Source organism: Amblyraja radiata, chromosome 18 (assembly GCF_010909765.2).
Source record: "Amblyraja radiata isolate CabotCenter1 chromosome 18, sAmbRad1.1.pri, whole genome shotgun sequence".
Classification (NCBI taxonomy): domain Eukaryota; kingdom Metazoa; phylum Chordata; class Chondrichthyes; order Rajiformes; family Rajidae; genus Amblyraja; species Amblyraja radiata.
In genome coordinates, this window is record NC_045973.1 from 14,466,068 (window position 1) to 14,482,670 (window position 16,603).

Consider the following 16,603-nt stretch of genomic DNA (forward strand, 5'->3'; position numbering starts at 1 on the left):
TTAAAGTCTCCATATAGGACTGGTGTGGAAATAGATCCATCACCATAAATGCTCCTACCCACTGAATAATGTTTTTATAGAGACAAAGATAAGCTCAAAACAGGACATGGCACAAGGTGATTGTCGTGGGTCTAGAAACCTGTGACAATAAAGCACCGTTGACCAGGATGTGAGAGTTCTATATACTGACTCCTCCATATTTGGTAAATGTCTGTCCACTTGCTATTCTCCTGTGAAATGGTAGGGTGAAGCTCTCCTGGAATGCATCCGCCAGGAACTTCTCAGTTTTATGTATGTCCCACATGGATTTAAGATGCTCCTCAAGCTCAAAGTCCCTGAGTTGAGTTGCCTTTCGACTTTAGACATACAGTATGGAAACAAGCCCTTCGGCCCACCGAGTCTGCACCGATCAGTGTTCACCCCGTACACCAGCACGATCCAACACACCAGGGAAGAAACCGGAACACCCGGAGCAAACCCACGTGGTCGCAGGGAGAATGAGCAAACTCCGTATAGATAGCAGCCATACTCAAGATCACACCCGGGCCTCCGGCACTGAAAGACAGCAACTCGACTACTGCGCCACTGTGTTGCCATTGTCTGCAAGTTTGATTATCTTTATATGTGCACACACACGTTATCTTGAGTTCCTGCTCAGCACTAGGGCAATTTGATTCAGTTGTTCCTCCATTTACTGCTGGCCTTTGAATTTAGTGGAACCAACTCTGTCACCAAATTCCCATTGTTACTCAGTGAAACATAATTGTTTCTTCCAGTCTGTGCATTTAGCAAATATCCATTTTACAATGAGTCTTAATATAATTCAATCAGTTTGGTGGATACTTTGTCACAACTCTTCATTCCTTGTCATATGTCTGTTTACTGGCAATTATTAATTGTCACTGACTTACAGTTTTAGAGGTTTAAATGAATAAAGGGACTCAGTAATAAAGTGCAGCTCAGTGGGCTCAGTTCACATTAACTTTGACAATGAGGATAACAATGCTCATTGTCATCACTTGTTCAGATAGACAGAAAAGCCCAGGTGCGGACGTTACCCTCGTCTGTCACAGATGTACTCTTTTACTTTTCAATATCAGAACTGGCATTGAAGTTAATGTGACAACGAGGAGCAGAGGTACTTATCCACTTTTTCCTCTCAAGATGGCAGAAATGATTCCGGCTGATACAAGAGCAGATGGATTATTTTAAACTGCCAAACAAATTAACTAGGAACTTAATTTTAAGGGCACGAGGTCTCAAGTTCGCATGAGGTAATCAGTGTTGTAGATAAAAAAAAGAAATGGAATGTCAGCAAGATCCATGTTTGGTATGTGTTATTCACCAAAATGTTGAAAAATAACAACCAATTGCTTCCTTTTCTCACCCTCATTTCCTGTTTGCAGAAGTAGCTTGTCGCTGTGCAGATTTGCAAAGCTCATGAAGTAACCTAATTTCTTAAAGCTAAAGAATTAAAGGAATCAAAAATATTGTACAATTCATTTATGGATCATAAATTATTGGTATCATGTGACACGATAAAAATGACCAATATTGACATTTGACTAGATTATGGATTAATTTATCTTGACATGTACAGGGGGTACTAGAAAATAAATAAAGTCAAAATGTGTGAATTCAGTTGAAGTTCAATATGAGAGCAACTTGTAACAATGCATACACAGTGGTGAAGCATGGCTAGATTTTGTGGAACAAAGCAGAGTTTAAATGGAGCAAAAGAGAGATTGGGGACATAAGTGGTAAAGATTTTTCTAGTTAGTTCTCTAAAAACGCTTACCCGTATTCTCCAAAAGTTTCTTCTTTCATTGGCTGTGCTTCTGGATCTGCCCGAGCATCTTCCTTATCTTTAACTGGAGAAGCAAATGAAAATACATAAATATTCCACAAATCAAAGTTTGCATCTATGTTATAATATACGTTAGGTGTGTCCTTGGTTTCGATAATGGTTGAACTCTAATTAAGAAACTAGAAGAGATGGACGTTTGGCTGGTTTCAGAAGCTTGAGTGTCTGAAGCAACAAAAATATTTCAAAATTAAGATATTGGGTTCAGGTTTGTCTTGGCTTAGGAACAAGAATAAAATGTCAGAAATAATCATTTGGTTTGGGTCCAGGTCCTGCTTTATAGCAGCTTCATTTTCTATGAAGATTTGTAAGCCAGGTGCTTCTATGGAAAATAAAATAATTTATTCCTTTACTGGGTGACACTGAATTCACATTTTCTTAAGTCAAGCATACTTTTGGCCTGAAATGATTTTAATATTAAGATTTTGTTGAATGATTTTAAATGAAACTAAACGAATGCTAGAAACTATATATATCTAAAATATGAATCTATTATTATCTGCAAATAGACATAGTTAATATTGTTTTGTTCAATATATTACTCAAATAGATGATATCATTGTATAACTACTATACCGAGTACACAAAATGGAGTTTAAAAGGATCATTGCGATTCTTGTTTACATAATTAATTTGTAATTTGCTTTGCCTCTACAGTGGTTAGTTGTAATTTAATTAATTTCTTGCTAAAAAATGACCTTTTATATATTATATTTTCATAAGCTATTGATAAAGTGGCTTTCATTACATCAACTGTGCACAAATATATGATGGCCTTAGAATTTTGTTATGAAGTGGTGTCTAAATTTGAGCAGATTTCAGTTCCACAGCATCACGCACTGGTCAGAGTCTGTTCACTACAGGCAACTATTGGCATGTGGGATTTTCATTTTAAATATTTACAAAGGCATCTTCAGCATTAAATGTCTATATAAATGCCTGCACAAGTTGAAGAGAAATAACAGACACAAGATTTTTCCCAAATTTGTCTCCAACAATTTTTATGTATCAAGATCTGAATGAAGGGTAACCTCTGGATGGATAAGAAGATGAGGTTGAGACACAAGAAACTGTAGATGTCGGAAGAAGTGTACCATCCCAAAAAGTCACCCATCCATGTCCTCCAAAGATGCTGACACTCGAGCTGTTAATCCAGCATTCTGTGTTCTACTGGAGAAGATGGGGTTAATGGGACCATTTTGTCAGTGTATATTATTTCCTTACTTGTGTGCATTACTAAGGGAAAAAATGAACATTTTGGAACCTAAGACAGGGCAGCGAAAGAGGGATTTATTGTTCTTGCTGACAAACTTGGACGAACTTGGAGTTTCCATTTCAAATGTGGACATAGTAATTTATTTAGAAATGATGTTTAAGGACAGCTGTACATACTATAATTTAATCATTCATGCACAGATAATATAATGAAATAACTATTAATAGATTGTAATGAGAGAATGGAGATGCAAGGAACTGCAGGTGCTGGAACCTTGAACACAATTCTAGGTACTGGATTAATTCAACAGGCCAGGCAGTGTCTGTGGAGGGGATGGGCAGGTGACACATTTGTCCATTCCCTCTACAGATGCTGCCTGACCTGCTGAGTTACTCCAACACTTTGTGATTTGTACTGGGAGAATGTTTAATCGTGGGCTTATTTTACAATGAAAGGGTTAACTCAACATTTAAATATTTCCTTGCATGGCTGTCTAGAATAATTTTTAAACCTGTTCTGATGACCATTTATTTTCTCTCAGGCTTTGCTTTCCCTCAGTCAGAAACAATATACCTATTGGGTATTTGTATTCAGTGGTGAAATACATTCACACATGCTGAATAATAAAAGTTGGTTCTTACCTGAATATTTTCCTCCTTTGTTTCTCTTTATGAAACAAGCAATTAATAAAATCAAGGTAAGGAATGCCACGGCACACATTAGGCCAATAAACCATCCTCGTGTAGATATTCCTTCGTGTATTCCTGCATAAGCTGTTGTAGGCCATATAATTAATCATTAAGAGAAGAAGCAATTAGGAGAGTTAAATGATCGCTTTAACCATCAGAGAAAAAAGATAAAATGCAAGACAAATTGTTACAACTTTATGCAATGTTATATCATCCATCATTTTTATTCATCCGCCTAATCTAAATGTCAAGAATTGTTACATTGTTGGGGATTTAAACTTGCTTATTAGAAACTGATTGTTTATTTTATAATACATGCAAAGTATATCTAAACTGCCAATGAGTTGCAAGAATAAAATTGCATATGCTTCAGTGGTGCAATTATTCCCTCGAAAATGAGTTGATTGTAAAGAATGCTTTCATTGATATCATTTGGCACAATGCCCACGTTATAGAATTGATTGAGACAAAACGAAACAGAAACTATTTAAAATTTCTCAAATCAAGCACCAAACCCATGTATATTATGAAAAAAACCTAACAACTGAGAATTATTCTTACTTTAATCTTGACCATTGACAACATTAATGCAATGATCTTTGTCAATGGACAACCGTTACAGACTACAGTTGTACCTTCCAACTGCACTTCAAGAATCCATGAAGCTGCAGATGAACTGAAAAAACCAAGCTGTCAGTTACATCCAGGAAATGCAATTATGGGTAACATTGTGTGTAATAACAATTTCTTCCCTATTAGATAAAAATTTAAACAAATTGTTCTTGACATCTACTGTACAAATTCAGAAGATTACTCAGGGAATTGAGAATAGGTTTGAAATTCAAAAAGAATTCTGGATTACCACAGTGTGCTTGGATATTGATGAGGTTGATTTGTTGACTGTTATCTCATCGTGTACGAATTTGGCTCAAAATACCAGTCATGAATGAATTATAAAGCATGGCAATAAGAACCAACAAAGGAATGGATTCTCTCAGCAGCCCATGCACTACAATGCTTATAAATTAACAAAAGGCAAGTTGAATTAACAGGATAGCAGCAAAGCAATAAGAAATGAACGTCACGTGCAGCTGAACCTTCGTCCCAATAAAATTCATGCAAATATCTTTTGATTTGTACCTTGTGCTGAGACAGTTATTTTTCTAACCTTAAGAATGTATATATTTATTATCCAAAGCAACAACAATACTTTTCAATACGTTTAGGTTTCTCTCAGTGGCGGAGCGAAACATGGCCAAGGGATCAAATGGGGTTTTTTTTGGGGGGGGGTGGGGGAAGGAAGGGTGGACGTTGGGGAGAGGAGGGCATGCGGTGGGTAATGATCTGGTGGAGAAAATCTAGAGAAAATGCCAAACAAAATATTTTTGCAAGGAACAGGCTGAGTAGCAATCAGTCATGTAGGTTAACTAAAGGTTGAGCCAGCAAATGCTGAGATTTGCTGACCAGCCAAAATCAGGTTTTGTTAAGAGGATATTCTTCAAAAACATATCGGTCATCCACAAAAGAAATGGGAGGAAAGAGAGAGAGGTGTTGAGAGGGACCCAAGACACCCATCTCACACCTCCACTTATTCCAACCCCACCATTAGCTCCGCCACTGGTTTCTTCATTTTGTGTAATATGTAGCGTCTGAAAAGTTTGCTGACTAGATTTTAAATGGGACCAGTGCCTCACCTTTTCCCCTCGTTTCTATAACATCTTCAAAAATGCTAGTGTTATCAAACCAGTTCTTAGCCATTAGACGGATTGTATATTCAGTTCCAGGTTCTAGCCCTTCTAAGATGTGGAAATTGTGGGAAACATTTACTGCGTCTGAAATCTTCCATTTACCTTTACCTATGGAAATTGCATTAAGAAAATTAACTCCAGCACAACGGTCGGGATTTTTAAATCCCAAAACAACTCAAGTATATTCAAGTTAAAATATAAAATTGATGCCACATTTATTAGTTTTTAAAATTATTTCTCAAAATGCACTGTGGGCATGTTATTGGTAATTATATAACAATACATATTAATAGCAATAAAACATTCTTTTAGTTATTAAAAAAAAAATCGCCTGTAGCTGCTGCTAATTTGAGAGCAAGTTATTAAGAAGTTAACTTCATTGATCTGCTTCATTAATCATAGTTAGCGGGGACTAGTAGGAAAGCTACATTAATAGGCCCACTGGGATTTCACTACAATTTCTGCAGAATAAGAAAGTGAGAACAGCTTACGGTTATTCATGTATGCAACATAAAATTCAGAAGCTACATGTCCCATTCCTGGAATCCAGCTGATGTTTGCATATGTTGCACTTACAGAAGAACTGATGTTCAGCAAGACTGGAACTATTGAATAAGTAACAAGACAAGCAATAGTCCATTAATGCAGCATTGTTATTTGCAGATACAGGAAAGTAAAGAGGAGAGTTAGATTACAACTTTGTCAGTAGCGCACACACTTCAGGGTTTGTAATTAGAGATCAGTTAAACCAGAGCTGGGGGAGCTGCTGGTAACTGATTAGATTCTGCTCTGGAAATCAACAGAAAGTGCCTGTTCTGTCGTGGCATTTAAATTAATTTCAAACCCTGACATACTGCAGGATGAAACAAAGCAATAACAATGAATCAAAAACAATAAACATTTAATTTCTGCAAATTAGTTTTTATTGCTGTCTGACAAATCGACTGATGAAAAGAATGAGAATCCAGATTGCAATTGAGCTAATTGACGCAAGATTCAATTCAAATATTTTCATTTGAAATGTAGACACTCCAGAACAGCTAACTCTACAATGTTCCATTCTGCAGTAAGGTGACAGCATACAGCAAGCTCTGCAGAAAGAAAAAAAAATGTCACTTCCATCTTGTTAGTTGGTCAATTGAAAAGGTTTTGCTAAGCCCAAGGGTGGAGAATCAAACAAATTGGTGAAACTGATGAGATAGTAACTGACTAAGAGTCAGGCTCTGCATATCCAAAATCGTAGAACAATGCAATGCTTTATCTGTCACTATTTCAACATTTTTACCAGAACAATATTTGACATTACCAAGCTTCTCACTGGCAGCTTGGAGAACACCCATTAGCAGCTGCACAGAGCAAGAATTGTATGAGCACAAGGAAATGATTGCTGATAGAAGTACAAATGAAGCGTAGCGTAGTCTAAGTCACGTCTCCTCAATAACAAAAAAAATAAATGTATTGTTCTCTGGTATCTCAGCCTGCAATATAATTCAAGGTCATTTAAAAATAATGATATTAACCATGAGCTGAATGTTGATTAATGAAACTATTGGCTGTTTCAACAGCATATTCATTATATGCATATATTTAAGAAAAGTAACTACCATAATATTTCAAAGTATTTGATCCTTCCACAGCATAAAAGATCCTCATAAGTTTGACAGGTTTGAATGAATCACATTGCTTTTGCACACATGTAAAGAATCCGTAAGGAATTCATCACCAACGAGAGCAAAATGTACTCATTTACGAGCAATTTTTGCCTGTGCTTGAGGAAGATAGGATAGTTATTTTACACATTATTGGTAATATAATAGTTTATTTTCAGTGCTGAAAACAAATACTGTTAGAGATAGTGGAAGTGCCATCATGGCTCATTGAATGCAAGGCCATATCATATGGATACAATCTACATGTGATTTGCAGATAAATGGTACAAAGTGGAAACAGTTGAAAAGTGTTGAAAATGGCAAATGTGCTGTTCTGAATGCAATATATGTGTCCAAAAATGTTCATTTATACGTGCTTTTCTAGGGCCTGGCTTGAAATAGATCGTTTCTTGGAGGGAGGATTTTTTAGCGTATTCCCTGGAATGTACCTCTGCTGTGGAAATCAGATAGATACAGCAGGTATGAATTCACAAAGCTCAATATGTTATTCAACTGAAAACAAAAAGAAAACAGTCTCAATACTTGAGATAATTTCCCTGTGATCTGGGTCTTTCAATTTTGTGTTGCTGAAATTCAGGATATTATGCAACTTAATATGAAATACCTAGAGAAGACAGTGAGTCATTGGCAACTGGGATAAGGGGAGTAGTTGAAAGGGAGAAAGTAGAGGAGAATCCTGAAAAATAAAGCAGAGACACAGAACTGTCAACAGAAATTGAAAATAAAATGTAACGGGAACATGACACCACTTGAATAACATACATGCCAGTATTCATTTACAACGTGAAACTAAAATGTCATATTTTTCCAATACAGTTAAACAATTGAGAACCAAATAATTAATAGCATATCCTGGGGCTGTCCACTGTCCACATATACAGGTGCACAACCTTTTATCCGAAAGCCTTGGGACCAGACACTTTTCGTAATTCAGAATTTGTCGGTCTTCGGAATGGAAATTTTTTAGCGTAGATTTTAATGACTGGCTCAGTGGTAGAGTGCTCGGCTCATATCCGCAAGGTCGCGAGTTTGCGCCTTGATCCTGGCAGTTACTCGATCGCGAGTTTGAGTCTTCAATGTCGTTTTTTCTTGCAGAATAAATGTTTGTATGAAATGCAGTGTAGGAGAAGTGTACTGACTGTGTGGGCAGAACTTTGGAAGTGATTGCCCACCAGTCTAAAAAGCCGCTGTGTCTCCCTGTCCCTGGGATAGCAGGGGGCGATCAAACAGCACAATACCCCCCTCCCCCTCCCCCTCCAACTCCAGAGGAATCCGCTCCCCGATGGGCCGCTACCAAAGATCATAGAGGAGCTCCTCTATGATCTTTGGCCGCTACGGCGACAAGTGGCAGTTCGCCCACAGCCCGAGCTGCGCCCCCTCATCCGCCACCCCAAGAACAAGACGTACCTTGCACACCATCAGCTTCTGCCCCTACGTGTTCCTCTGGAGTTGGAGCGGGGTTGGGCTGGAGTTGCTGCTGGCTGTGGGTCTCTGGGATCTCCGTGCTTGCAGTGGGCCTGGGGGTCGGTGGGCGGCGGTGGGAGCTGTGGACCTACGGACCTACCTCCGTGGAGCTAGCCAGCTTCGGAGCGTGGAGAGTTGCGGGGGCGAGCTGCTGCGACCCGACTCCGGTGGATGGTGACACCGGGAGCTCGCGGGTCTCCGGTGGGAGACTGCTTTGCGGGGCACCGGCAGCGGCGACTTCTCCCGCCCGAATTACGGGGTTGAGAGCAAACATCATAGAGGTTGAGAGTGACCTGGAGGGGGGCCTTACAACGCCCGGCGCGGCTGTAAATTGCCGCGGACTTGCTAGCGCCCGCCGGGGGCTCCAACATCAAGACCGGGGCAGGGCCATACATCTCCCGGCGTGGCTTTGAGTGGCCGCTCCCCGATGGGCCCCTACGACGCCCCGAGCTGCGCCCCGTCATCCGCAACCCAGGTTCCTCTGTAGTTGGAGTGGGGCTGGGCTGGGCTGCTGTTGGCTGTGGGTCTCTGGGATCTCCGTGCTTGCGGTGGGCCTGGTGGTCGGTGTCCAATTGGTCCTGACACGGTCCTGCTGCAATCGCCGACGTGAAGACAGTGCAAAGCCCCCACGCCGGTGCAATGGGCGGGGAGCTGGAGAGGGGAGGGAAGGGGTCACACACATGGCCGGGAAGCAGAGGGGTGTAGGTGGGGTGAAACTGAAGGGAGCGACAATCTGCTGCTGCCTGCCCGCTGAGTTAAAAAGTTCCCACGCAAGACTCACGAAACACTGTGTATCGTGAGTCTACCGTGGGAACTTTTTAATTCAGCGGGCAGGCAGCAGCAGATTGTCAATTATTAACCCTCCCGCGCAATATACCCTCATCTTCTCTTTTATGAATGGGGATTTAGTTCCCCTTTCTTCGAGGACCGACCAGAGGTTCCGCTGTCACCTCTGCGGGCCGCCCTCGGTGAACGTTTTCAAGGACCTTTCTTCAAGGACCGAAAAAATGGCCGCTATTCGGAGGTTTTCGTTATTTGGATCTTCGGATAAAAGGTTGTGCACCTGTACCAATATTGACACAAAGTGCTAGAGTAACTCAGTGGGTCAGGTAGCATCCCTGGAGAACATGAATAGGTGGCATTTCAGGTCGGGACCCTTCTTCAGACTGAAAAAGGATCCTGACCCAAAACGTTGCCTGTGTACGTTCTCCAGGGATGCTGCCTGACCCATGAATGACTCCAGCTCATTGTGTCCTTTTTTGTGGAATTCCTTGGTTTCTACATTTTGTACAAATATTGAGCTGAATATTCATACGCTTTCTGGGTTCCATATTGTGACGCATCCATTATGACATTGAGAGCAATTTTTTTGGCACAGATTATGGCTACTCAGTAGTAATGAACAATTTCATACCAGTACTCTAAAGGAGGGTCTCGACCCGAAACATCACCTATTCCCTTTCTCCAGAAACGCTGTCTAACCCACTGAGTTACTCCAGCTTTTTGTGTCTATCTTTCTCTAAACTTTCCCTTCCTACAAACTGACATATTTAGGTGAAACACATATAAAGCCTTATAAAGTCACCATATGAGAGTTTTCTTCATTGGAACGTCAGGATCGCAGCAGCTAACAAAATATACAGTTCATTCAATCAGAATTGAAAATAACCTGGAAGATTTCATAGCCAACAGGAACTAAATGAAGTACCTTTTGCTGCAATATATTTTCCGTAAGTCTACTTTAGCTACTGATAGGAGTTTGAAGCAGTATCATGTACTGAAAGTCGTGTCCTTATGATATAAGGCAGCAGGATTAGCTGCCATCGTTGTGCTTGGCATTTGTTGGAGACACAGTATAAACACATGTATTTTGCAGGATCAATTTGAAATACATTTTCAAATAAATGTTTTTTTGGACTTGATCAGACTATAATTTAAATTTGTTTGCTCCTAATCCTGTTGGACAACATTTTTTTGCTTTTTGAGTTCAAGTTGAAGCCCAAATCAACCTTTCGGCAAATGCCACTTGCATCAAGAATCTTCTATTGTCAATCTGAAAAGAGTCCACATCACAATTCAGTATACATTATGAGGGTAGACTTTCCTCTTCATTGAATGCATAGAAATCTGAAATTAATGGAATGAAGATCAGGTGTATTGTATTTGGAGCATATTGTTTTGCAGCCTTGATAAAAATCTCCTTTATTTTTTACAGTCATCATAATTACATCATAATGTTATATTGTTATTCTCTGGTGGTTAGATTGGTATTGCAGGGCTTGCACACAGCTAAACACAAGGATTTAGCTCAAAAGGCCAAATGTTACATTTCTGAGTTTGTTGATGATGCTAAACTGGGTGGGATTGTGAGTACTGTGGGGGATGTAAGAGGCTTCAAAGAAATATTTTCAGATATTGAGAAATATTCAGAAATATTTTCAGATATAGGTATTCAAATTGAGTGATTGATCAAAAGCACAGCAGATGGAATATCATGATCAAGTTTGTGACTTCATCCACTTTGACAAACGTAACAGAAAAGCAGAGTATTTGTGAAATGGTGAGAGATTGAGCAGTGTTGATGTACACGAGTTGCTGAAGACCAACATGCTGGTGAAACAAGTGATCAAAGTGCAAACGACTTGTTGGCCTTTATATTGAGAAGATTTGCAGACAGGAATATTAAAGTCTTATTGAAATTAGGTAGGGACAGGAAAGTTGTCGAGGTTCACTTGTTGAGTTCATTCAAAAATTAGATATACGTCTCGACATCAGAGGAGCCAAGGGATAAAGAGATAGCACAGAAGATGGCACTGAGGTAGATGATCAGTCTTGCTTTTAGTGAATGGTAGAGAATGCTTGAAGGATGAGGTGGCCTACCCAAGCTCCTAGTTCTTAAATTCTATTGTTCTATTGACGCTGCTGCAGCTGCTTTTATTCTATGGACTTTAATATTGATGGCACGCCTATTGTGAGGTATTTTATCAAATAGATTTTGGAAGTGAATATACATAACATCAACTCCATTTCCTTCATCCATCATTTCAATTCCTTCATCATAAAACTGGCGTTCATTGGATACAATTTGCAGCCTTTCAATGATTAATCCACTGTTAAGCAGGCCACTGCTAATTTTGTCCTGGATTGCTTGCCGAGGAGGTTAAACTTACTGCCCTGTAGTTACAGGGTCTCTCCTTTACACCTATTTTGAACCTAGGGATGATGGTTCAGTCCATAAGCTCTGATTATTAGCAACCACTTTCTGTTATTTGCACTACCAGTTTATTTATTCATGTGTGTATATATTTATATCACGGTATATGGACACATTTATCTGTTTTGTAGTAAATGCCTACTATTTTCTGTGTGCTTAAGCAAAGCAAGAATTTCATTGTCCTATACAGGGACACATGACAATAAACTCACTTGAACTTGAACTTGAATAAGCACCACCCCTGAATTTGTAAATGTTTGGAAGATTATGGCTGGGGCCTCTGCAAATTCCATTGGAAATTCCCATCCGAACTAAGTACGTTTGCCATTTTAATTGTATCAAGCCTTTCTAAAACATTCTCATCAGATTTTAACCCATCCAGAATCTCAACTTCATCCTCCTTTGTTAAAGTTATGTAATATTACTTAACTGCACTAGTTTATGACAGACTTCGTATTTGTCCACATATATTTCTTAGTGCTGGAACACATGTTTGAGAGAGAAACAGGTATAAGATTGGCTGTGGTCTATGCCAGAGTATTCAATTGTGCAGTCTTTTTTCAAATTGTCAAAGTCGTACTTAATTTAGCACTGAATCCAAGTATTAGTTTAAAAAAATCTGCATGGAGTGTACCCTGTGGATACTAGTTTTGATAAAGATTAAAAGTTGCCAGTACAGTACAAACTGTCCCTTCAACCAGCTTCCAGAGAAGGTTCACATATTTAATTATGTGAGTGCAGCCTGAAATTGCTGCAATAAAGGCCTTTGTTGTAAACAATTTTAATTGAACTCTGACACATCATTAACGTTATCTTTTATTTGAGCCATACATTTCTTTTTTGTATTAAAGACATATTAATGTTTTATTGTGATGATGTGACTATGCAGAAATGACCCCATATTTTCTTGTATTAAAAACAATTGTCATTTTTGTTCATTTATTGCACCCTGAAGAAATTAATTTGAGTTCTATTAAATGCTGGTAATTGGGGATTAGGCTTATAAAACAGCATTTGCATCATCTCACCTGCCTTTTTTGTGGGCATGAGAAAATTACCTTTTGCAATAAATAAAAAGATACAGGTTAAATACCTGCACAGGTTTTTTTTTGTGAATAGACAATAGATTCATAATTAGTAAACTTTAAATCGCACTGTTAAATGCTGTAGAATTGGAGATATTCTCTGATGGTTATTTTTCCAATCAGATCCAAAGGAATGAAAGGTCTTACTCAATAAACATTGGCCCAACACCCAAAAAAAATCCCCAAATCTTGACTAATTTTATCAGATCTTTTTTTAATTGGATGTTCCAAATAAAATGCAACTTCTATTTAATTGCTGAAATTGGACATATATGTGGCCTCAAGATGGACACCAACTGAAAAATTACCCAATTTATTTTGGCCGGACTCAAATTATGTTTTAATTTTCTTTTTCAGCTTTTTCCATTGTACTCCATCAATCTGAAGAAGTGACCCGACCTGAAATATCATTTGGTCAATTCCGCCCACAGATGCTGGCTGTCTGCACAGAATTCCTCCAGCACTTTGTTTTTGGCTCAAGATGGAGCAACCTTTTTCACACAGTGTGGGGGTACATGGGACAGGCTGCCAGAGGAGGTAATGGAGGAATATTTGGAAGACATTTGAAAGGGACCTGGATAGGAAAGGTTTAGGATATGGGCAAAATGGGGTATCTTGGTCAGTTGGGCTGAAGGGTCTGCTTCCATGCTGTCTGACTGTGGCAGGATCTACACAAGCTCTGGCAGAACATGGAGATGGATTCCTTCATGATCCTTCTCATCTCCTGCATTTGGCCAGTCTGCTCAGCAACCTACTCAGCATCTCAGTCATGCAGCAGCTGTGAAAACATCCCAGTATCCGTCTCGCTTTCAGCCCTTGAGGACAGTGGGTAAATTTACAGCTTTGTGGTGGCAGCCTCATAGCAGAAGCCCTTCATCTGATGCAGCCCTGCAGGTTATTAGTGTCTTCTGCTTCACACAGCTAGAGCTGCAAACATTGCATTTCATAAAGAAGGGGCAGTTTGTGAGTAGGATGCACTCTGGGTGGAGCTTGATGTGGGTGGGGCATGTTTTGCTTTGCCACGAGAAATTCCTTCCATTGTTTCCTGGATCGTACAAGATAAAATTAAATGTATTTTGGAAGTAACAGACTTTCAACGGTTCTTGATGCTAATTGCAGCATTTTTTCAGATGTTTCCATTAGAGACAGTTATACAGCATGGAAATAGACCCTTTGGCCCACCTTGGCCATGTTGATCGTTAGCATTCTGGGCTAGCTCCATTTGCTCCCATATCCCTTTAAACCTCTCCTATACATATATCTGTTCAAATGTCTTTTAAAATTTGTAATTATGTCTGCTATGATAGCTTCCTCTGGCAGCTTCTGAAAAAGGGTCCTTGCCCAAAAAGTCAACTGTCCCGTCAGTTTACAGATGCTGTCCTTATAGACACAATCTCTGCTTCTTCATTAATGGCTCGATGGTCCTTTATCATCACGGGCACCATTTAAGGTACAGTGAAATTTGATTTACCATACAGTCACACCAGAAGAAAAGTTAACATAAACATCCACCACAGCGGCTCCCCCACATTCCTCACTGTGATGGAAGGCAATAAAGTCTTATCTTCTTTCCTCCTTATTCTTCCGTGGACGGGGCAGTTGAACCAATCGCAGTCGGGGTGATCGAAGCTCCCGCGTCAGGGCGATCGAAGCTCCCACAATCGGGGCGATCGAAGCTCCCACGATCGCAGCCGGCGGTCGAAGCTCCTGCCCTAACCAAGGGACCGCCGGCTCCACGATGTTAAGTTCGCAGGCTCCCGCGGTTAGAGCTCCCAAAGTTGATCCCCAGCAAGACGATGCCAGTTCCTCGATGTCAGCCCGCAGCGCGGACGGAGATATGATAAGGAAAAAAATTGCATCTCCTTCGAGGAAAGAGATTTTAAAAAGTTTCCCCCAACACCCACCCCCTTTCCTACATCCCACATAATACAAAGCTAAAGATATACTAAAGCATACATTTTACAACATACTGAAAAAAACAAAGAAGGAAAAGGACGAGACAGACTGTTGGCGAGGCTGCCACTGTAGGGCGCCACCGTACATACTTCTTTTACAAGTATTTGGCCCTGTGCTCTTGGCTGGTTTTCATCTGGTTTATTTCCAGTATTATCTTGATCCTTTCACCTTAACATTTGAATTTCAGACACTTTAACTATTCCATGCAGGCTACATTTTCCCATCAATGCATATTATCTTATTTGACTTTCTAATTTCCAGTAGTTTAAGCACAAACACAGACGTGCAGATTATAATTATGTTAAAGAGGAATAAAAGTTAACACTGGAGTACCCTGTGGAACATGCAGTGGTCTCAGTCATTTTCTTTTACATACAGTATGGAATGTTCGAATGTATACAGAAACGTCAAAGCATCTGAATGGAAAATTCAAGAATTAAAATTGTGAATAAATCAAATACAAGCCAAATAGATCGAGGAAAAAACTACATTTAAAATATATATGTTATAATATGGATAGGATAGGATACGATAGGATAAGAAATCATATTTTCCATTGCAGGAGAGAAGGCAAGATTGAAAGAGAAGAGATAATAGTGCAAAAGAAAATTCTCAATTACCTTTGATGTTGTTGATCCATTTTCAGGGAATAAATATACATGAGGAAAATGTTGCATGAATCAGCGTATGTTTGCATGTGGATATTTAATTTGACTAGCTGCTTTTTAGCAAATAAATGTTTGAGCTTAATAAGTACATTTCATATACAATGATTATTTCAGACACTTAGCCATGCTGTGAAGATATGGCAGATTCACAGCGGAGCCAGTGCTTCAATTATATAGGTAGGTTGTGAGCGTTCCTTTGTGTTTATTGGTTTTAAGTGAATGAAATAAAGCAGCTGGTGATTTTGTGGCTTGATCTTTGCACTGACAATGAATATTTAAAGCATGCCCGTAAAAGGTTGAAGTACTTGATATATGTTTTAAATAAACTCATTTCACGTGTCTTGTAAGTTTTGCATCCACAGGCCAGAGTGCGAGCAGCACACTGTTGAAGAGCAGCTCATTACAGTGTACCCTTCTGGAGAAGGCAAACCCTGCTTTTGAATGTGCACTAATTAGCCTGGGTTCAACAATTTGCTCCCAGCTCACATGTAAATTTCCTTCTATTGTCTAAAATTCCAGTGAGAATGTCACTAGAACTGATGCCTCGATAGGAACAGCCAAAGAGTTGAAAGCTCCTTGTGGCACTTGCTGCAAGGAGAGGATATTTTGAACAAGCACAGCAGCCTGCTTCTTAAATTCTTAGGTTAATCTGATAATTTGACATCAATATCAAAGTTGGAACTTCCAAATTATTTGGCTACGTTATATTTAACTGTACATCATAATTGGAAATGGTCAGCTTTTCGTGTGTGGATGTAACTGTGGAATGCACGGAGGGAAAACTGTGTCTTCACAGCAGTACATGCAAACTCCACACAGACAGCAATGGAGATTGTCATTGAAATGGAGGGAAGGGGGATGGTTGTAAGGATGGAGTGGGGTTGAGAATGGGGCTGTAAATATAGTGAGCTAGTTATACAGATGGAATGGGTTGGCACAATTTTTCTGCCTGTTTGAAAAAGAAGTTGCACGAAGGTACCGCAAGGCTCGGTGCTGGGACCGCAGCTATTTACAATGTACATAAATGAT

At 39.6% G+C, this 16,603-nt stretch overlaps 1 protein-coding gene across 6 annotated transcripts in view; it reads right to left on the reverse strand.

The window, feature by feature from the left end:
• The window catches only part of chl1 (cell adhesion molecule L1 like), a 649,066-nt gene that overhangs the window by 22,052 nt on the left and 610,411 nt on the right, over positions 1-16,603 (reverse strand). For 4 of the 6 annotated variants that reach the window (XM_033036735.1, XM_033036736.1, XM_033036734.1 and 1 more), the window contains 4 exons: positions 6,009-6,122; positions 5,464-5,625; positions 3,722-3,853; positions 1,799-1,871 (listed from right to left, as the gene is read on the reverse strand). In XM_033036735.1, the coding sequence (XP_032892626.1) occupies positions 1,799-1,871; positions 3,722-3,853; positions 5,464-5,625; positions 6,009-6,122 (481 nt within the window). The remainder of the gene's footprint in view (positions 1-1,798; positions 1,872-3,721; positions 3,854-5,463; positions 5,626-6,008; positions 6,123-16,603) is intronic. The other 2 variants (XM_033036738.1, XM_033036737.1) reach the window with 1 other exon arrangement.